Raw genomic sequence first — 21,908 nt, forward strand, 5'->3', positions numbered from 1 at the left:
TGTCTGATCTTATGGGCAGTTCAAGGGTTTGCATCTCTGTTTCTCAAGCTTACATCCCTATAGGATACATACACCCCCTCTTCCTGCCTGGGCTGTGGGGAGGTGCCTGTGATAAAAGAGTGTGGATGACTGACAGGAGTGTAAACTGTTCAGACAGAGTAGCAGGCTTTGCACAGATATGGGGCAATATAATCTCTTTAATTAAATTCCTGCAGTTGCATCTTAGAACAAACAGAGAAAATAACCTAGGTTTCTAAATAAACCCACTGTGCACATATATACTGGGGTAATGCTTTTTCCTTTGACAGGTATTGCACTGAAATGTGCTAGTGAATTTATAATTTCAAGTGATACAAGGAGGCCTGGCCATGAGTAGTGTTGACAATGTAATTTGATTTTATTTGTATTGTTGGCACTTAATGTGTGGGACATTCTTTTCTGGTTTATTTTTTAATGAGAAACATTCCATCAGATTGTGAAAAGAACATTTTCTGTTGCCCAGTGCATAAGCGAAAAGCCTAATTGAACCAAACTCCCAATATTATAAAGAACAGAAAAATAAAACACGTTAAACAGTACTTGACTTTTATGTATAACGCATTGTCTTCAAAAATCTGAGTCGTTTCCATCCATATAAACAAGTTATATAGTAGTAACAAAGTGCATGAAGCAAATTGCTAAATTTAACTAAGGTATTAAAATAAAAAGTACTTTAAAACAATACTTTAACACAGTTTTTTGCCATGATTCTATCATGCATCAACACAAAGCAGATCCTGAGGCAACCTGTGCCTTTGACAGTCTTTCTGTATTATTATGTAAATAAATGGAAGTAATGATCAAACTTGTAAGAGGGTGAAAAACATCAAGACAAACCATCCATTTATAACAGAGTTGTATTTTAAAAAAATAAAAATCAAAGTGCACTGCTGGTACATCTCATCTGAGCCTATCTGGTATGTGAATAACAGAGGGGCATGATCCAGTCTCCAAAGGTTCCAATGCTTTGTTTAAGCACCAAGGGAATAAAGAATGATGGCTGTTCTGTTCATAGCACTACTATGACTAGCATGAAAACGGAAAAATTGTACCAGAATATATACGTAAACATCTCTTGTATACTGAGGAGGAAAACACTCTTAAATTATCTGATGTGTACAGTACTGGTACTTAGTGTTTTGGTGCCAGTACCAGACTGGTCCAGTAATTAGCATTCAGATCTATTTCTAATTACAGATAAGGCATATAACAAAAAAGTAAATATTTGGTTATTAATATCTCATACGGTTCAGCAACCCAACCAGTCAGAACTTATCTTGCCAATTTTAACAATCTTCAAACTCTTGTCTTCCATTTGTAGATAGTACTGATCTTTGAAAAAGTAGGTGTATCCTGTGAAAATAAATAAAAAAACATGCTCAGATTATGGAGCACATAATACTTGGTCAAAGATTTTTGTACTTTGTGATTTCCTGAAGCTTAATGAACTGGAAGACTCATTTCCCAAAATATTTATATGTTATTTCTATAATAAAAAAGATATATTGAAAAAAAAAACATTAAAAGTCCCATCCTGTAGAAGAGAGCTCTTGTTAAATGGAACCTTAATAAGGTTACTATTTTGTGTGCCAGAATTTTCTGGGATGAAATGTTTGCTGGCAAAATAGATGTTGAAAATGTGACTGAGTCAAGACTCAGACTCATGTGACACCAGTGTTGTTTTCAGACTTTTATGCATATCTGTGCAAAGTTTAAGGCCCCTGAAAATCACGGGCCAGGATCTCAGCGGCAGTTGAGAGGAAGTTAAAAAAATTACTACATAAAACCCATTTATGCCTGTGCTCAGGGAGATGATCATAGTTGAGTTCTGGTTGTGCTAGAGGATGGTGTTGAAATGGTGCAGGGACTGTGTGCTGGTGTGGAGGAACCTGGGGAGTATCAAGGAGCTGGGAAATGTCCAAGCCACAAGGACTGGCTTGGTCATGCATCCTGGTGCTAGGACATCCTGTGCATCAGGCATTGAGGGGCTCCGTTTGGCTCCTACTCATGGACCACGAGAAATTAAAGTCTCCCATGAGTTTTACAGCAACCAAATAAGAGAGCTTGTTAGTGACTTAAATCAGAATTACTGCTTACCACTATCCCCAAGGCCCAGGACAGCATCGAGGTTATCTGGAACACCATTCCAAGAGTCAGCAATGAATTTAGGGGATGCAAGCTCCATTTTCTTCTTTTCTTCATTGTACCTGAAGGAAATTATATCTCTACATTAAAAAAATCTGTATTTAATGTTAAATTGTAATACAATTTTTCAGGGAGTCCTCAGCAAATGTGACTATATAAAACAAACAGAAATATAATAACTGAGATTGTAACACTGTTTCTATATAATTATAATTATTCCTGATTCCTTTAAAACCCTGTGAAATTTTACATCTTTCCTTCAACAATGCAATTCTTGCTGACTTGAAAATACACTTTCTAAGGAGAATTCTTTCCAGAAACACAATTTGGATGGGAATCAGTGCTGAGCAGGAGGCGTGGAGGTGTTGTGAACACAGTGACATGGGATATAGTTTGAACCAGGCCTTGATCACCCGTCAGGTGCTCAAGCACCTCTTCAGGAGCAGGAGACTTCAGAGAGGTCATCTTTGACTAGTACTGGAGGGAGGGAAGCATTTATGTTCCCAATTTCTATTTATCCATGTCTGTAGGTATCTCAGGTTACCTTTCCCTCATTGCTCTATGGAGCTGCTTGGATTATAGCCAAAGTTACATGAGTACTAACGAGCAGTAGGTTGGTCAAAATCAATTTAAATTATTAATTTGAATTCCTTACTATTTTTTTCTGGGCTATTTAAAGAAAATCTAGTACCTTGCTGCATAGCTTTAAAACTTCAGCTGTAGAATCTGAGCCAGATCCTTTTCCCCTCCCTCACAAAATTTTGCTGTGCTCAACAGTCTTGTTGTAATAACACTAAAATGGCTTGTGGCTGGAATGAAGGAGAGAGAAGGCTTCCAAAAAATCCATTTAAAGTAAGTGTGATAATGGCACAGGAAGGACTATGGTATGTAACTATTTTGATTCCATTGACAGAGTCCTTGTATAAAATGTAACAGCCACATACTTAAGGATTATAGCATCTGTTCAACAGAGATGCATTTTTTCCCAAAATATTTGTCAACTGCTTGCTTTCTTCTTTACACAGATAGAAATCACTTAATCTTATTTTGTTTCCTTAACAAAATTAACAATAAATCATGCATTCTGCAGTGACTTCAATTGATAAGGTACTTTGATAGAAATACTGTCTGTGATGAGAGTGATGAATTACTTGGAGGCCCTGCAGTACAGTTAATCAAAACAATAGTTGGTAGAGGAGACCAGCAGCTTTGCTAACTCAGTCTGTAGGTTTTAGTAGGAGTTTGAAGTGTTGCAAATGGCTGTATTAGAATGACTTTGAGGGCTTAAATGGTCTCTACAATGCAGCATTAAAGAATGAATAACATTGTATAGGTTTTAAGTTTCGGGGTTTTTTTCCTCTAGACAATAGAGATTGCTGTCCTTGAAGTAATTGAAAGTTATGATCAAGTGGCAGTTATGTAAGGGTATTTTATTTACTTACAGGAATCCATAGCCATTAGGATAAAATAAAGACAGTCATTCAGTTTAATCATAACATGAAATTAATGTTCACATAAAATAGACTCAGTTATGCTGAGACCTCCTTTGATATCTTATATAGAACACCTCTCAAAAGGAAACCTTATAGATTGGAGAATCTTTTTGATTTCTGGTGGTTATTTCTGATTAACTTTCCTCTAAATTGTCATTTAATGAATGGGTCTGCTTTCAGCTTGTTGTGTAATGTCTGCATTCCTGAAATGAAGTCCTGTTCCTGGAGCAGACCTCTGACAGTGACTGCAGGAATTAGTGCCTCTGTTTTGTTCTGATGCCATTTTGGTAGTCAGCATGGAGGTAACTCACAAAGTTCCTCCTCTGCTGTTTAAGATGGTGTTTCATGCCAGATCTTCTTGCCAATTATCATAATGATATTCTATTAAACACAATTATATAATTAGTAGACTCTTCAGGTATAATGTAGGATATTTATTTCTACCACAGTAATAGCCTTGAGGCATTTTAAGGACATTCCTTCTTAATCTAAAATAAGATAAGACAAGACCATGGTAGCAGGTCACCTGAGTTTCACTGGAAATATGAAGAGGATTGAGAGACTGTCAAAAAGAATTGAAGCTAAGATTTTTCTCAAAGTACTAACAGATACACTTGTGGTTTGTTCAGATTCCCTCTGTGCCAGCTACGTTAATAGAGCAAAGGTGTTAGTGATTGGTAGATCAGCTGCTGAAAGGATTTACAGTCATCCCCAGCATGCTTTGGTAGTCACACTGCTGTTTCCTTTAAATCAAGTGCCTCTAAACCTGATGGCTTAGTGAAAGAATTTCATAGGCAATCTGGTCAGTCTTTGGATTCAAGTGATTGGAGAGCAGTGCATTTTTAAGGAATTCCCTGCAGAGTTTTCTCCCCACATTTGTGACTTGACAGTAAGGACAACTTGTCCCTCTTAAGAGCCTGGGACCAATGTGGGGCAGTTGCTGGTACAAGGGGGCAGAGGGGTGGGTTAGTGGAGAGCAGCCCAGCAGACACTCCCAGATACCCTCTTCCATTGCAGGAAGTGTTTTCAAATACTTGCTGGTTTCCTACTGCTGTACTGAAGCAGTTTCCTGCTGCCAGCACTGTCCTGGCAGCCCTTGTTTTGTATTCCCAGAGGACAAATCCCTGTGTTTGGTCCCTGCCTCCTGAAGCTCAGCATGCATTCAGCCCTAGAGACACAGCTTGGCTAACAGCATCCCACCACCACTCAATGCATCTTACTTCCAGTATCTGTCTCCAGCAAAAATGTATGTCCTCTTGTTTCTGCCCCAGTTAAACGCTGCATCAACACGTTGCACATCAGGGGGCAGTCCCAGGCTGGTGAGTTTCTTTGGGTAGCCCCTGTCCAAGTTGCTGGCTGAATAAACCCAGTACTCGTTTCCTAAGTAGGGGAGAAAACAAAAGCGAGCAAACACTGTTTATTAATCACTAACAAAATGGTATTTCTTCTTTTTTGCTTTGCTGTGTGATTTTTTTATGGCACTAACTGTACCACTTATCTTTCCAGTATTTTACCATCTGTGAAGGACAAGATTACAATGCCAGTGGACTGTGATTAAAACTGCTTTTGCTATTGAAGTGCTCCTTGCCTCAGAAAAAGACATCACCTCTCTTCTCTTGCGTCCTTCATTCTTAGCTGACTCACCTCTGAGGCAGACACTGTCTTAGTACATGGGGGTTATGCTAAAACAAATAGTTTATACAAGTAATTTTTTGTGTGATGAAGATGGTCGGAAACCATCAGGGGCACCTGATGATCAAATGCAGCAGCTCATGTTCACCCTTTATTTGTTTTGTTGACCAGTTTTATTGGGTGATTAACAGGAAGTTTTTGCTCAGAGTTCCTGTTGTCCTTTGTCACACAACATTTTTTAATGTTTCCCCAGATTTGTACTAGTGGACCATGTAGTAATGTTCTGTGTTCTTTACAAGAAATTATAATTTGCTTAGTAAATACCCTCATTGAATTCACTGAAAGCCATGGAAAGATTTATTCATGAAGGGAGATTTCTTTGATTCTGTGCTAGTGGGAAAGAAAGTAAAGTATTAATGTGGGGAAAGTGTAAAGTGTAGCATTGGAGATCCTTGGAAGTTATTGATTCACCATTCAGGAGCAAAGGGTGAGTGTATCTAGTGTCTTAAGATAGTTGTGTTATTTTCAAACCTATCTTTGGTTTTTGATAGCTCTTGTTTGTTCTTTGGAAAAGCAGGTTAACTACATTTTCCTGGAATTTACTTTAAAAAAGGAGAGGTTTAGATTTAGATGTGATAGTATTACATATAATTTGTGCAGTATTTATAGTGTTCTAGTTTGCCTGACATAAAACTTAAGATGTTTTTCCCCCATCCATGTAAACTAAAGCAAATGGCCTCTGAGACATGTGGAGCAGATTACCATTACTTTTTTCTTTCCTGTACAGAAAATGTACAGCAGCTTTGGCCATATGGTTTTTACATGATTGGAGATGTTTAGTCATGTTTTTACTAGATACTGGAGCCTCGTTTTTGCTGGCTCAGTTCTTCATGTTGAAAACAGTCTCACAGCTCTGCTCCTTTGGCCACTACAGCTGAACCATTTGTGTGACAGACAGAGCAGATCTTCCTGTTTCCTGCTCTCCCATGGAGGCAGCTTGCATGGCCTCCTCTGTCCTCTGCCTGATGAGCCACCAAGGAAGATACTTGGAAGCCAAAGTGGAAGTCAGTCTTTGGCAAAGGAGAAGGAGAAAAGGAAAGGCATGAGGAGAAAAAAAAGTAGTTTTTCTCAAGCAGCGTGTGCTGAGATAATACGCTAAAATGGAAGGAAACAGAAGAGAAACAGAGCACTGACTGAGGAAAGAGAGTTCCCGCTGTTGTTGTTGCTTTGCATTTTAAATAATGATTCTTGTTTGGTTTTGCTTGTTGTTGAATGTCTCTTTCTAGGTGCTTATAGCTTCCCTTTGGTTGTACTGGAGGCTGAATGCTGTTTAGTCTTTCAGATCCGCCCTTTGTCCTAAAGTCCTGAGTGTGGGAATAGGGAGATTTGTCACCCTACATGTTGGCTCTGCTTGCCTCTAGACAGGCTGTTCCCTGTCCCAGATACAACTCAGAGGAAAGTGAGCTTGAATGCAACAGTATGCAAATGCATACTTACATTTTGAAACTTAAACCCCCACACCTGTAAAAAAACCACAGCCTTTAAAACCAATACCTGAAAAAAATACAGCCTTCTCGTCCTGAGGGGCCTCATAGACAGCATCAATTTTCTCTGGCAGATCAGGCCAGAATGTAGCAACAAGAAGAGGACCTGTGGGTTTTCCTCGGGGGTTTACAGTCCTCCACATGAATCTGAGCAGAACAGAAAATTGTACCAGATTTACAATGAACTAATTCAGCAGCACATCTGTTTCTCATCACTTCTGGCAAAGGCCACAAGAGCATGCACACACACACACATGCGCACACACGCATTAGCAGCAACACATGCTTGTAACTCGTCTGCACTGACTGAAAAGCAAACTCATTTGTGTAGAAGAGCTGCACCATAAGCTGAATGCTGGACTGCAGGTGAAATTCCTGCAGGGATTGCTTTGGGTTTCTTGCTACTTTTTGCATCAGGGCAAAATTTATCCTGTGCTTTGAGTATGCAAATAAATTAATTTACATGGCGTTTAAACTGTTAGAGCCCTCACGCTGCTGTGTATGGAGCAGATGGATGAGCGTTTGACAAAAGCAGAGTTTTGTATTCCATGAACTGCTCTTGCAATTACTATTGTAGTGACTGAAAGTTCAAATTTAATAGCAGTATATCATACTGCTTGGAAGTGAGTTTGGCTGTAAAAGAAACTGCTGGCACTAAAAACGTTCATTAGAGAAATGCAAAGGGTAATTTATTGGCTATTTTATGTATAAGTAGGATGATCATTTGATTTAAGTTTTAAAAAGCTCTAATTACCTTTAAATGGCAGAGCTTTGTGCTGAGGGCTTTTGGTATTAAAAATGGCACTGCTATTTCCTCCTCCTTAGACCGAGGAACTTTTTTCCTTAACAGAACAAAAGTTTTGGCATGGTCATAAAATGAAAAATCAGCAGGCTGGTGGAACTGCTCTTGCACCGAGCTATAGTTGTTAAATTCTGAGGTCAAAATGCTTTTACCATTAATGTGTTTCTGAAGCTCAAGGTGCTACTGGCATTTTTTTTTTTTGCAGAGTATCAATTGTCATTACCCATTCCTGCCTAGAATAATTATACCTTTGAGAAGCCCAGGATCTTACAATGCATTTTTGTTTTGCCTAAAATTTGGACGCACAGTCCTAAATTAATGTAACAAATGTAACAAATTGCTGTATTTTTATCAATACTTAAGATAGTAATATGTTCTCATATCCTCATTTTGCAAACATAAATGTATTTTTAACATGTGCAAGAATATCTCTGAGCATGAAACAAAATAAATTTTGTAAATTTTCATTTACAAAAAAGTGGCAAAGAATAAGCCATTTGGCTAATTACTCCTCTTGAAAGTGTTTAAATACATATGAAATGCTGTGAAAGGTAATACCATTTGTTTCATGCATCTCTTTTTAGACAGAAAAGCAGCTCCAATATAATATGGAATGGAAATTAATATAGAAAATCTTTATAAAACTGCATTCATAAAAGTAGTTCCTTTAAAAATCCAAGTTACAGGATTCTCAGTGAAATTTGGACCTGATTTATGGCTGAATCAGCTCTAGTAATTGCTATCTGCATGAATTTCAAATTTTCCAGAGCCAACGGAGACTTAACACCAGGTTTTTAATAAACCACACATTTCAAGGGACTTGTAAAATGGTGAGGTTTCCTTTTGGAAAGGGAAACTTTGTCCAAGATGAATTTTATTTTGTTTTTGAATTGGGTAGAAGGTATTTTTATTTCTACACATCTTACTGAGGAAATGGTGAAATTAATTATTTGGATTTCTCATTTCAATTTGAACACAATAAAATGTTTTAACTCATCAATATTAAATCTTAATATTACATTTATAAATAGATCGAATAATTTAGTTACAGTAGGTATTATTATTATTAGTACTACTACTACTACTACTACTACTACTACTACTACTACTACATGCAGTTATTGAAAAGACCCAAATCAGTGGGGTTTTTTTCATGTCCTGATAAATTCCAAAGTGTGAACTTTTGTTCACTCTTGGAACAAAACCATCTGTGGAAATGCTGTTCTTTGACATTCTGTGCCCAGTGGAAAAGCTCAGCTGTTCTCTATGGCTAACAGCACCTTCAGTAATTTCCTTCTCCCAGTAATTTCCTTTCCTGGATTTGAGGAGGGAGGGAAAATACTTCTTTTTGGAAAGAATTCATCATATCTGACCTCCTTTTTGCTATTTACTCTCTTTGCCTGTGCCTTGTGACAGTTGGATTCTATGGTCATTTTCATGAATCATAAAAGTCACACGACACATGATAGACAGTTGTTTCTTGAATGCCAAAAGTGAGTCATAATGCTGCTTGCCTGATACTTGGAAAGCTGCAAGACTGACAGGCAAAGCCATTCCAGAACAAAACAATTCAACAGTTGTCTGTTTTTGCTGCATGCTAGATAAAGGCTGAGCCAGTTTGAACACATTGTTTTGGTATTTGCATAGTTCTCAGATCAATTATCTAAATGCAAAATACTTCCATTTTGTTGGGATTATATAGAATACTGGATCACTCTGCTGGTTTAGGAGTAGATTTTACATTGTTCCTTTGGGTGACTCCCAGTTTACAAGAGCAGAAGCAAGGTGGAGGTCTGGCTGAAAACCAAGGCCCATGAGTGAGCAGAAGAGGAGCAGTAGCTGAGAATAGTGTGGAACTTGGTAGGGGTTTTCCTGCTGTGAGAATGCTTTTCTTTTGAAGGTGCTGAGCTCAGGTGAACACTTCAGCTCTCTGATGCCTGAATTAGCAAAAGTGGGCACTGGTTTTGACACATTTGTAATGGGGTCGTGGAGCTAGCCGTGTGTGGCTCTGTGTGAGGCTGATCTGTTGGTACTGTGGGGCCATTTGGTGGCCAAGAAACTACTGTTCCTTGCCAGTAGGGATCACTGGAAGCTTGGCTTCCTGCTGACAGGGCCAAGAGAAAGACTACAAAAGGCATGAGAGGTATCACCACAAACAAGATTGAATGAACCCTCTTTGCCCCAAGCAGCTGTAATATAAATAGGGAATGTTATGTTCTTACAATCAGAAGGTTTAAATTCCATTGCTGCATTGCTAGAACACAAAGCCTGTGATAAAGATTAAGTCCGACTTCAAACCCAAGGCACCGTTATTCTGTGTATCATACAGATTGGATCTAGAAGGAAATACACTGAAGGGATTACTGTATTTACCCTTTAAAATCACCTAACTGACCAGGTTTTTTTGTTACAAAAAATCTAGTGAGTAGAATTAAAACATACAGCATAGTATATCATATATCGAGCTGAAAATTTGAATCTGGAGTAGATGGCTGGACTCAGGTATAACACCAGGTGATACAAATAATTTTTAAATTGCCATTTCTGGAGCAGAACTTGTTTTTTGGTTCCTGTTTTCTTTTAAATTTCAACTGACAACTGGCAAGGAGCAATGAACAGGTTACTTGTAATATCTCCCTTAGCTTCAGATGCTTGTGTATATTTTTCTATGATAGGAGACAGTATTTGATTTAGGCACACTCATTGAATGTGTGTGAACCCAGATCTTCAGTCGTTTTGGGAGAATGTTCAAGGTAACTGAGGATAAATGATTCCAAATTCAGCATTGATTTATGACAGAAAAAAGGAGCTTTAGTATTTCTCACAAGGGTGCTGCCAATTCCCATACTCCTTAGGAGATACTCTTCATTGCTGAGCAGCTGGCTAATACAGGCCCTGGCAAAGGCAGTGGGAGCTACAGCTGTGCAACCACCTCATTTTATCAGGAATGCCTCTGCTTTTGCATCAAAAATGCCTTTGGTGCCTTCTGTCTTGGAGGCTTTGCACACATGCAGCCTATCCCAATGACCAGTGTCCCTGATGTGTTATTACAGTAGCCATGAGTCACATAATGTTGTTATTTAATAATTTTGGACTTGACCTGAAAAAACCATTTCCATTTCCCTTAGGAGTTCATTAGGACACTTTCCCGTTGCTAAACACACAAAACAAAGGATGGATATTGTGCTTGATAATAAATTTCTAGATTTTGGTGAATAGGTCTCACAGATTCCTTCATTTGAGGCCCTCTTGGTCAGCAATTTATTTCACTTACCTATCTTTGAAGAAAAACGTTTCTCCTCTAATTTGTGCGACTCCATCGAATGTGATGTCATGCTTGCAGAGCTCTGGAGTGACAGGTCCAAGGGTTGGACCTGGGCCTGGTCCTGGTCCGGGTTCAGGTGACACATCTGTGATGGTGAACAAAGACACTCTGTTACACTGAAATGAGGTGCTGCATGGAGAACATAAGCTGCCATGATTTCTAAAAGGGTAATAATTTGGAGTGAGTTCTTGAAGGAGGCAAAACTGATAATAAAATCTGTTCAGAAGGAGGGTGGTCAAGTAGAGCTGAGGAAACCTTGACTTCCGGTCCTACCATAATCCTCTGTGGGGCCTCATTTGAGACATGGTGCTTTGTGTGTGTCTGCCTGGGCTGAGCTGCCTGTTTAATCTGAAGATAATTAGAAGTGACTATACTGGGTTCAGAAGTTAACATTACAGTTTTTATTTTGCTGGCTTCTAAAAAGAAGAGAAATACATTTCAAAGTCCTTGTACTCAGAATTATCCGCAGCTCTGCTGAGAAAGATGTCAAAGTGGATTTCTCTTTTTCAAAGAAGTGCCATTATTTGGCATATTACAAATATGCATTTTGAGCCATTTGTATGATCTTTCTACCCTCACCAGGAATCAAAATGTACTTTTCAGAGCATGCACTTTGCCATCTGGTTTATTTTATTTGGTTTTACTATTTGGCTGCTGCTGTCTTGCCATATGAGGCATTTGCCTTTTTTTCTCAGACATTGGGTTAATTTACTGTATGAGAAAAAAAAAAAGTGTAGCTGATTTGTGATAATAATAATAATGGGAGAAAACAAAGGGTTTTTTTTATGAATACTTGTTTTTCATAGAAAGTAGTTTGTAAAGGATTATATTAGTTAAAAAGAGGAAGAAAGATAGTTTTGTCTTGGATCTTGAAGTGTGCTTTAAGGCAACTGGGTTAAGTTCTGAACTCTTATCAAACATACATGGTGTGAGCTCAGAACACTTATTTAATCTTGCTCATGTCTCAATTCCCATTCTTAATTAGAGCAGGTAAGAACAAGGAATAATGAAGATTCAAATCAGATTTTTTCTCTTGTGGTGATAATTTTGGTATATTCTTATTAAAATTCCGGAGGCCTTGAATACTGTAGAATATGGTCACTTACAGTTAAAAAGATCTCTCAGTAGAAAAGTGAAAAGCACAGAAAGGGAAATGGTGTATGGGAATGACTGCTTAATTGACTGTAGTATGTTTGCGCCTCTGCAAAGTAGAAAATGTATGCACAAAAGGAATTTTAATTATTATATTACTTATGCATTTTACTAAGACTATCTGTGGAGAAAATAACAAAGGTTAAAGATATAGTCACATAAAAATACTTAAATCCATTTTTTCTCTTGGAGACTGCCAAATACATTTATCTTGAAGTTTCAGTTCCCACACTTTCTGCAAATGTTATTGTGATGGTACAGCTTGAATTGTGGGAAGGCAATGTGAACTGTTTCCAAGCTGGGACACAGGAAACAATGTCCTTCCTCAGTTGCAGGGGGTCACAATCTGGGAAATTCAGAGTGTCCTAGAAAGCAACATCCAAACCTACCCACATCAGGTATTTCAAGCTAGACAAAAACATGGCATTTCATTGTCCCAGTAAAGGCACTAGAAATTTTCATTTAAAGGTTTGTTTATGGGGTATTTTGATGCTCCTTTTCACTCAGTAAATTTAGTCATCCTTAAATTGTGATATTTGATTGAAGTAGGAGGCCTGGTAATATGAAGAAAACAGGGAGAAAGGAGCAGAGGATGTTTCTGGCATTGGTGGGATTGTGCAGTTCATAATTCATTGCAAGTTCTGAGTCCCAGATTTCAACCTGTGCTGCCTGCTTTTCTGATAACTTTTGCTGATGAGGGAGGACGTTACCATATAGCTCCTGGATTCCTTTAATGTCGTCCTGCGAAAGTCGGAAGTTCTTGGTGTAGGTGTAGATAGGAGCCATGAGAGCTCCTGGGTCGTCAGAGTGCTCTAATCCCATAGCATGGCCAAATTCATGGGCAGCAACCAAGAAGAGACTGTACCCTGAATAACACAGTAAGACAGCATTAGCTGCTTGCATTTAAATGGACTTGTAGCGTGCAGGTTGTTCACAATAAATAATAATGAGCAGTATTTACAGCCAATGGTGAATGTCACACGTATTGCCAGTAATGACATTTCATTGGAAGGATTCTAAAACCTCTTTTGTAGGTGATGTTTGCTGCTGTCTCTCATGCAAGTGACTCTGACCAAGTCTTAATACTTCTGTGAAAAAAGGGAAGTGTAGCAAATAGCATTGGACATCCCTTTTAGGTACAGAAGAATTAAATTCGCAATCTACATATTACATCTTCCTTTTCACCATGAAATGGCTTGTAAGTGATAAACAGGTTCATAAATCTGTGTCTCTGAAAAACAGATTCTGAATCAGTGCCAAATATTGTTAGGTTAAAAATACCCTTTTATCACAGAGTGACATTTTAACAATTATGCCCAAATGGTCTGAAATTTGGCAGGATTTTTTCTTCCTAAAATAAATCCTCAAGTCTAGCATTTATCTGTAAATATGTAAAACACCTTTTGCCCATGTTAAAATATGGACAAATATTAACCAAAGTAATTTTAAATAGCGATATTCATCACATAAACTTTATACTGCCTCACTCACTTTTTAAACACATTTTTCATCCTCTGCAGTATTGGTCAGAAATGTATTAATTTTTTTACATTTAGTTTTGTTCCTAATTTGTATCAGTATATAATTTATTGCATACTAGTGAAATACTATATTACTTGTGGCCTTTTAGTCTTAGAAGAAAAAACTGGTGGGGAGAACGACATCTATTTATTTATTTATTTATTTCATGGTTTTGTATTTTGGAAGGATCCTACATCATTACAACGTTAGAAAATCTGAATATTTCAGACAGATGAGCTCTGGCAGTGACTCTCTAGCTGTAGTCTCCCATTTCAATATAGGGATTTTGCTCAGATTTCAGGCTGGGGAGAAGTGCTGTAACCAGCAGGAGCGATAAGCATGAAATCATTGTCCATGTGATGCCATCGGTCACCCTTGCATTGCCCTGATGACAGGAGTTACCTTGGTCTGGGCAAAAGCCCCACTTGCGGTCATCATCGTAGCTGCTGGTGGAAGCACACCAGAGCTTGCCGTCGTTGCGCCCTGCACTTGTGCACGACTCGTATTTATTCCCAAGGAAGATGAAGGGGAATACGCAAGGAGCTCCCTCGGAATTTCCACCAACTGTTGACATGGCTGTGGAAAATGATGGGAAAATGCAATGAGATAGGGACCCCTTTTGCATCTTGTAAACCACACATTAAAAACAGAAAGGAAGCAGAAATACTGCAATCCTTCCAGGCATATGAAAAGTAAAATTAAAAGTAGTATTTGAAAATTGTCTGACAGAATTAAAAAGGAAAAAGTCTAGATATTGCCATTGCAATGAACTTGCCAATAGTTTTGGTGGGGGTAAGAAGGAGCCCTGGACTCATGTTCACAGCTCTGGACTCTGTTCACAGTTTCACAGTGTTTTGTGGACGGTGATTTCCCAGCAAGTATCTTGTAATGCTCATTCCTGCTGTTATTTTAAAGTGTTTTAAAGTGCTTATGTGGAAGGTAGGGTAAGTATCAGAAAGGTTAAAGAGCTATTGAATAGCTACCTGGCTAGTGGGTGCCCCACTGAAGAATAAACTTTATATACCCTGACAGCAGGGTACAGTTAAAAATCCTATGATTTTAAACATTTTCTAAAGAAAAGGATATATTAAATGGGGATAACTTTTTTTAACCTGTATTTTTGCAAAAACTTGAAAAATTTTCCCCTGTGTTCTCATCTATGTAGTATATGACAGTAATATATAAGAAATAACATTTTTATGTGTGGGGACAAGTATTTCTAGGGGGAAAAGAATGTAACTGTATTTAAAATAACAGTTTAAAGTAGGTATCATAAACAGAATATAAAAAGGATATAAAGTGCATTTAAATTCATTTACACTGCTACCTGGCAATTACAGTTCCTTTCAAATTGTGGTGTATCTTCTGGGAAGGTACATGAGAGCAATACAGAGGAAAAGATGGTTGTGTCCCTAATTATTTATTTATATTTATTTCTCATTCATTATTATTTATTAATAGCTTTTTATGATTAAAAAAAAGCTTAAACTAAGTGTATTTCTTAGCTTCAGTGGTAGAGACTGTGTTACCTAGGACTTTGAATGCATTGATTCTAGATATATTGGTTCTTTTGTTTGTTGAATGATCCTTTAGAATTTTCTCTTCCTAACCATGTAGCAAGTTATAATGAATTTGATCCTTTCTTTCATTTATTTTTTGGACATCTGTAATGTAAAATAGAAGGGTTACATGTCGTTATCAAAAGTAACAGAAAGCCAAATATCGGTACATCAAAGCTGTACTGCAAATGGTTAGGCCATTTGCAAAAGATATGAAAAAAATCAAAAAGCAGGACGCATGTAGGTGTGAATGTAGCTTTCCCTTGGCTCTGTTAAAAGCCAGAGATTTTAGAACTGCCATGGTTAACTTAGTCTCTATGCTTATGGCTCTAGTGTGTATCCTGAAAATGAACACCTGCCAAACTATTCAAGGCTATAAATTAATTTTTGTTCCTTTATGTGGTAAAGCTCAAGTTAAAAAGTATAAAGAAGTGTGAAGAAAGCTGAAATCTATTTTCGTGGCTAAACCATTTCACTTCGTTCTTTTGAATTGCTGAAAAGATCTATTAACACAAGCTTAACATACTAAACAGGATTTCTTTTTACTAGTGTAATGGTAAGTATTAAGCTAAAATGTTATTCATACTTTCTTCTGTCACATGAGACTTCTCTTCCAGGGCCATTAACAAATTGTAATCTGCTTGTAATTATTCTGCAGTTGTAGCCATGCAGTCAGGTTCAATGCCATTTGTGTATTCCTGACAAACCTGGTGTGCTGTGACACACCACCTTGTTTATACAGATTTCTCCTGTTCCAGTTACATCCCTGGCCACCTCTGGCTGAAGTTGTGTCTAAAAGTTGCACACATCAACTTTTGTGTGCTCTGGTGAATGTGTGCCAAAGAAGACTTGTTAAAACAATGACGAATTAGAGTGCGGTTATGCAAGCAACATTCCTCATACCAGTCTCTGGACAGAATCCGTATTTCTTATCTCTGTCGTAGTCTTCAGTGGTTCCACACCATCGGTATCCATCTGTCCTGCCTTCTGTTGTGCACTGGTCGTAGGACTGACCTTGGAATTTGAAGGGAAATTTGCATGGCTGCCCATCACCATTGCCACCCATTGTAAAAAGTGCTGTAGGTAGAAGGAGAGAACAAAATGTCAATACACAAAGCTCAGTACCTACAAGGAATCACAGTGTGCCTGTGGGAAGGTGCCTGGATCAGGACAGACAGTGGGCACCCATCAGCTGTGGTGCACTTTGCACTTGGAATCTCTGTTTTACACCAGCATTGAAATGCTTTGGCAAAAGAGCCCAGGGCTGGTACAGTCTCACAAGTGTATAGAAGGGAATGGCTGATCTTAACACCAACTCATAACACAAACTTGATATTCCTTCTTGAAACAACATTTAGAAAGAGGGTTCTGAGAGGGTCACTCACGTTCCTTAGCTCTGTACTGATTCATTTACTTTGTGTCAGAGATGTTAGCTAGAATGGCAGACTGTGGGCAGAGTTTCTCTAAAATGCTGGTGTACAGTAAAGTCAGATAATAATTTATGGGTTCCTCCTCTATGTTAGCTTCTCATTTCGGAGAATCCCTGCTCAACCACTCAATAGATAAACAGGAGAGGATAAACATGACTGCTTCAACAAAGCTCAACACTGGGGGCTTCTCCTGTCTTTTGCTTGGTCAGTGTTCCTGAAGGTTGGGTATTGGTCTTCTGGGGGAGGGGAGGTTATGAAGAGTGTTTATTTTCTGTCCATATGCACAAACGAGTCCCCATGGCTCAACTTTGAGAGCCAGAAATCTTTCTTGTGGATGAAGGATTAAAACGATACAGATTAAAATAACTTGAGTTCTGGGATTAGTTTTAGGATTTTACTAAACTTTCTGGAGTATCTAGAGGAAGACACAGTCTCACATGCTGGTATTTAAAGAACGTATGTCCAAATTGAATTCCATGAAAATGCAGGTGGCTTGGAGTATCAGACATCTTGTGAATTTGACTGTGTCGTCTCCTGGCAGCTCTATCAGTGGGAATCCTCTGTGCCATGTGCTGGTGAGAGGAAACTGTGAAGGCAACAAACTGCTTTAGGCCTTGCACTGAACAGAGATAAAAAATCCTTCATGCATTGATATGCTAATTCCCCATGAGATTTAAGAACAGCACTGCAGACTGACTTATCTGTTAGAATTCCCAGTTTACAGCATGCATGATTTGGCCTTTTTTGAGGTGCCCAAGGGCACCTTTTCCCCTCTCTGTCATCCAGTTTAAAGCTGGAGCTAAAACCCAACTGTGTATGTGGGAAGGCTTGGCAGGTTAGTTGTAACTTTGCTGTTGTTTTTGATGACTAAACAGCCGTTAAGGCCTCAGTCTTTGTGTAGGAGTTGAGGGGGTTTGGTTTTGCTTAGTCTGATACATCGGTGGGAAGAGACATTGTTTTTGTGTCTTCTTTTTAGAGTAGCCCTAAATAAACCCTCTAGATCTCTTCTGGCTTGAGGGTGACTGGAAAAGGGTTCTAACAATGGGGTATTGTGACACAGATGGTCCATTTTGCCTTTTACACTTAGACCAGTAATTGGCCACAGCATCAGGGGCATGAACCAGTAAGCTATAGAAGTTCCAGTCCCACTAATGAGAGAACTTGGAGCTTTGCAGGCCTGGCTCACACACAGAAATTTGCTGAACTTCTCATCTGCCTGAGAGAGTGATCCTATCCTTCTGCATCCTGGACATGGGAGCAGCCACACAGTGATCCTGCCTGCAACTCACACTGTGCCTCCCCAAAAAAGCAAGCTGCAAAGGTTTGGTTTTGTCTCAGATGCTGTACGAAGTTAGGAAAAGTGCATTAACTAGGACTGTGACTACTGTGATTGGAGAAGGGCTTTATTTTTTTAATAAATGGTAGAATTGGAGAGCAATGTTAAACTGAGTTGTTTAGATGACTCACTTACCACGAGCTGCTTCCAGCTCTAGGTCTGGCAAACTCTGCATTTTAATAGCCTTTTTTATATTGGTTTACATGTGGCTAAGTTGCAAAAACCATATGGAAAGTCAATCTCTTACTGCTTTGCATGCAGCCCTTCTGAGTCACAGTCAGAATACAGTTTTTCAGTTTGCTTGAGGCTACATCATGTGATGGCAACAACAATAGTTTATTAAGTTTTCAATCCCCTCTCCTCCACACCTTAACTATAAAATTGCTTTAATGTAAATGAAAGTTACAGACAGCGACTGGGTCAGTTTCCCCAAAACAAAAGTCTAATTTACTTGTAAGGGGATCTTAAAGGGCCTTGCTCTGCATCATGGTAAGTTCAGCAATTTAAAAACTGGTAAAGGTACAGTGAAGTGAGAGCAGATTCAGACTGGACATTACTAATATATGAACTTCACTTTTAGCTCTTCCTAGAAAAATCAACCAGTTGTGATGTCAGGAAACCACAGGCTGGAAGGCTGCTAAAACCCCTGTGGCACACATCCAAGGTTGAGGTAGCTGCAGCTTCAGGAGGGTTCTGCCTGGCAGAGCAGTGGGGCAGCTGCAGCCTGTAAGAGCTGTGACCAGTGTGAGGGAGGTACAGGCAGAGAACAGATTGTTACATACTGGAAGATAACAATGTTATATTGGAAGACCAAAGTTAGCCTAAACTGCCTGTAGTGTCAGTAGAGTTTAGAAAAGAGAACTGTCAAGATCCCTTGATCCCATATGGCAAAGGAGAAGTTCAGCAAACCCATGTAAGATTTGTGTAGTAGGTAGATAACTTTCTGCTTTACCTTTTTCTTTGAAAAACTATAGTTGAATCAGTTTATAAAATTGGGGTAGAGATCTGGGATTAGCTTTAGAAAACCCTGGTGAAGCACCACAGCTTTAAAGATGTTTCCCTATATGCACTGTGGCTCTAGAATGAGAAGAAATGAACTAACTTCAGTGAGTTAAACATGAGAGAAACAAAGGCCAACAGCCAGGAATGCTGCCCCCAACACAGAAACTCTGATGTAAATCCTCCCCTATCTGAATTTATTAGCTAGGGTTTAGCAAATGGTGCCTTGGAATAATGAGTGAACAATGCCACTCTGCCTTTAATAAGAAACATCTGTGCATAACTGTTCATGGATCTTGCAAAACAAATACATCAGAAACAAAAGGCTGAAACCCTTCTGTTCCATTTCAGAAACCTTGACACGAGCATTTCCAGGAACTTCACTTTCAGAACCAACTCTCCCTGGCAGTGCTTCACTGCTTACATGTAGCCATATTATAAATTAGTTTAGTACTTATTAATTCTACATACTAATTTTTAGTGAAAAATCCTTGTTTCAAGCACGATTAGAATGAATCTGACAATAGCACCATTGTTTTCTGGTTTGGTCTCTTTCAAAACTCTCTTATTTGTTATGACCTAGGAGTAGTAGGCAGGAGTTTTAGTGACCCAGTGCTTGATATGAAAGGTAAAAAGAGTGATGAAACACTCTGTGCTGCCCAAAATGAATGGTTATGTACAAAGGGTAATAAGTGAATGTGGTACTGGAGTACTGGGAATATCTGTTAATATATTGTGCCAGGAACTTGAAAACTGGAGGTGGAACAAGTGGCTAAAAGCACCTTATCTTCTCTACTCTTCTCTACTCTTCTCACTGCTGATAAATTACCTCAGTAGGCTACAGCCAATTATACTTGATTGCTTCTCTAAAGGTTTCCTGCTGTGTGATGTACAGGAGATGAAATTAACATTCATACCAATAAATCGTCTGAAATGTTATATCCTCAAGATGTAAAGACTCATCAAAATTTTCAAGCACAGAAATATGTGTTCCTGTTGTTTTAACAGGAAAGATATTGTTATAAATTCATTTGAAAGATAATAATCTTGTGTATAATTTTAAAAGGTTTTGGCTACATGAAGGCATTATGCACTTTGTCTAATCTGTAATTGAACGTTTCCAAATATGAAATAATATTCTTGTGAAACAGAGTTTTGTTCATATTCTGAAACGGTAGAAATAAAGTACAATCTTAGCTTTCTTAGACCCTCTGATAATTTTGTACAGATTCTGATATACTCTTACGATTTCTGAAAGACATTCATTCCTTTATCTAAAAGGAAAGGAAGTGGGAAAAGTACAAGATGAAGTGGATGAGCAAAGAAGGGAACAGTCTACCAGGAAAAAGCTGTAGAAACATTGGTCTACTTACACTCATGGGGACAAAAGCCATATTTTCCATCTGCATCAAAGTCTTGGGTTGTGGAACACCAGAGGAATCCATCACTGCGTCCTGCATCTGTGCAGCTGTTGTATTCCTTGCCATTGAACCAGAAGGGAAATTTGCAGTATTCACCATCTGCATTTCCATACTTCACTCTGACCACTATAATGAGAACAAATGCAGTGGTGAAATTGGGCACCAACTAATACAAAAAATACTGTTCCTGAACATCTTTTCCTGGAAGGTACTGATATGGAAATGCCATCTGAATTTCCACTTTGAAATTCAATATGCTGCTGGTCTCTCTATTGGCAAGATGATCATAGCTGAAATACAAACTGAATTTTAAAAGAATTACATGGATATTACTCATGGTGAAGAGTTAGAATCAGGCTAGAAAAATATATATGTTGTTACTATGGCAAGGCAAAGTTAAAAACATGCTGTTAATACATTTAGTAATTTAATTTCTTTAGTAATATGGTCTAAAATGTTCAGTATAGTTTCAAAGGTTCCAGGCAGCAGCTGAACATGAACTGAACATGCCTTGTGCCTCATAAACACTTTGGTATTTCCAATGGGACTTGTGTGACATTTGCTGTGGCACAGGGGGACAGGGTGGGAACACAGACACACCCAGATCCTGGGGTTTATTGCAGTTTGTCACGTGTAGGCTTATGAACAGAGTATTGGTGCTGGAATATATGTTGTACATAGATAAGTCACTTATCCATTGCCTGCCTTTTAATGTCAGAAACGAACTGGTTGCTTGTGCAACATTTTCACTAATAGGGAAAAGAGTTTCCTCCTGCCTGTGAGGCAGAGATCCAGTCCTGTTAGTAGAGTTAGTGGTGCTTCTAAAGGTGGAAGAAAGCTCAACAGAAGGAAGATGACTGTTTTGGTATTAATGTTCAATTCTGTTTCTGGGTGGGAGGACAGATGAGAAAGCTAGAATTTGAAATGAAACTCAAACATGAGTTTGCATTCTTATTCTAAGTTTTCCAAATTACTTTACAGGACAAGAATTCTAATTAGTACTATATGATTACAGCAAAATTCAAGGAGAAAAAACAGATTCCAAACTACTAATACTTGGCCTTTTTTGTCTAGTTCAGGTGATATTATCTAGATATTTTCTTTTAAGTGCATGGCAAACTACCTGTGAAAGATTCTTGGACATGCTCTTAATCTGCTCTTTGATATTAATTTTGTTTCAGTCATCAGTATGAGTGATTTATATTCCATTTGTTTATAAGATACTATGAGTATATAAAATCCTATTCAGCTGGAGCCACAGCTGTTAAATCACCTTAAACAGGGTATGTCAGCAGAAAAACACTGACCAGTCTGCCTTTTACAAATGAACTTAAAGATGTTCTAGTTTGAATCCCTCAGAACTGAAGCATCCAAAATTGTAGCCATGGCTTTGTAGTTTCCCACAGCTCACAAAGATTATGCAGCATCAGGCCTATTGTTAATTCAGTTTTTCATGCGGTAATAGTAGAGAAACAGAAAAGGAAAGCCTACATAACATTTATTTAGGAAT

The 21,908-nt window shown here is 38.4% G+C and overlaps 1 protein-coding gene and 1 long non-coding RNA gene across 2 annotated transcripts in view; one reads left to right on the forward strand and one right to left on the reverse strand.

The window, feature by feature from the left end:
* Positions 1-21,908, forward strand: part of LOC146432284 (uncharacterized) — a 560,777-nt gene that overhangs the window by 21,588 nt on the left and 517,281 nt on the right. The gene's annotated exons all lie outside the window — the stretch shown is intronic.
* Positions 374-21,908, reverse strand: part of MMP2 (matrix metallopeptidase 2) — a 29,461-nt gene continuing 7,926 nt past the window's right edge. Inside the window, exons 5-13 of the mRNA XM_085071842.1 lie at positions 20,351-20,524; positions 16,116-16,289; positions 14,056-14,229; positions 12,843-12,998; positions 10,930-11,065; positions 6,864-7,000; positions 4,898-5,057; positions 2,137-2,246; positions 374-1,392 (exon numbers count right to left, since the gene is read on the reverse strand). Of these exons, the coding sequence (XP_084927968.1) occupies positions 1,289-1,392; positions 2,137-2,246; positions 4,898-5,057; positions 6,864-7,000; positions 10,930-11,065; positions 12,843-12,998; positions 14,056-14,229; positions 16,116-16,289; positions 20,351-20,524 (1,325 nt within the window). The 3' untranslated portion in view covers positions 374-1,288. The remainder of the gene's footprint in view (positions 1,393-2,136; positions 2,247-4,897; positions 5,058-6,863; positions 7,001-10,929; positions 11,066-12,842; positions 12,999-14,055; positions 14,230-16,115; positions 16,290-20,350; positions 20,525-21,908) is intronic.

The sequence above is a fragment of the Lichenostomus cassidix genome, chromosome 11 (genome assembly GCF_008360975.1).
Source record: "Lichenostomus cassidix isolate B80296 chromosome 11, HeHo_3.0, whole genome shotgun sequence".
In the NCBI taxonomy this organism is placed as follows: Eukaryota; Metazoa; Chordata; class Aves; order Passeriformes; family Meliphagidae; genus Lichenostomus; species Lichenostomus cassidix.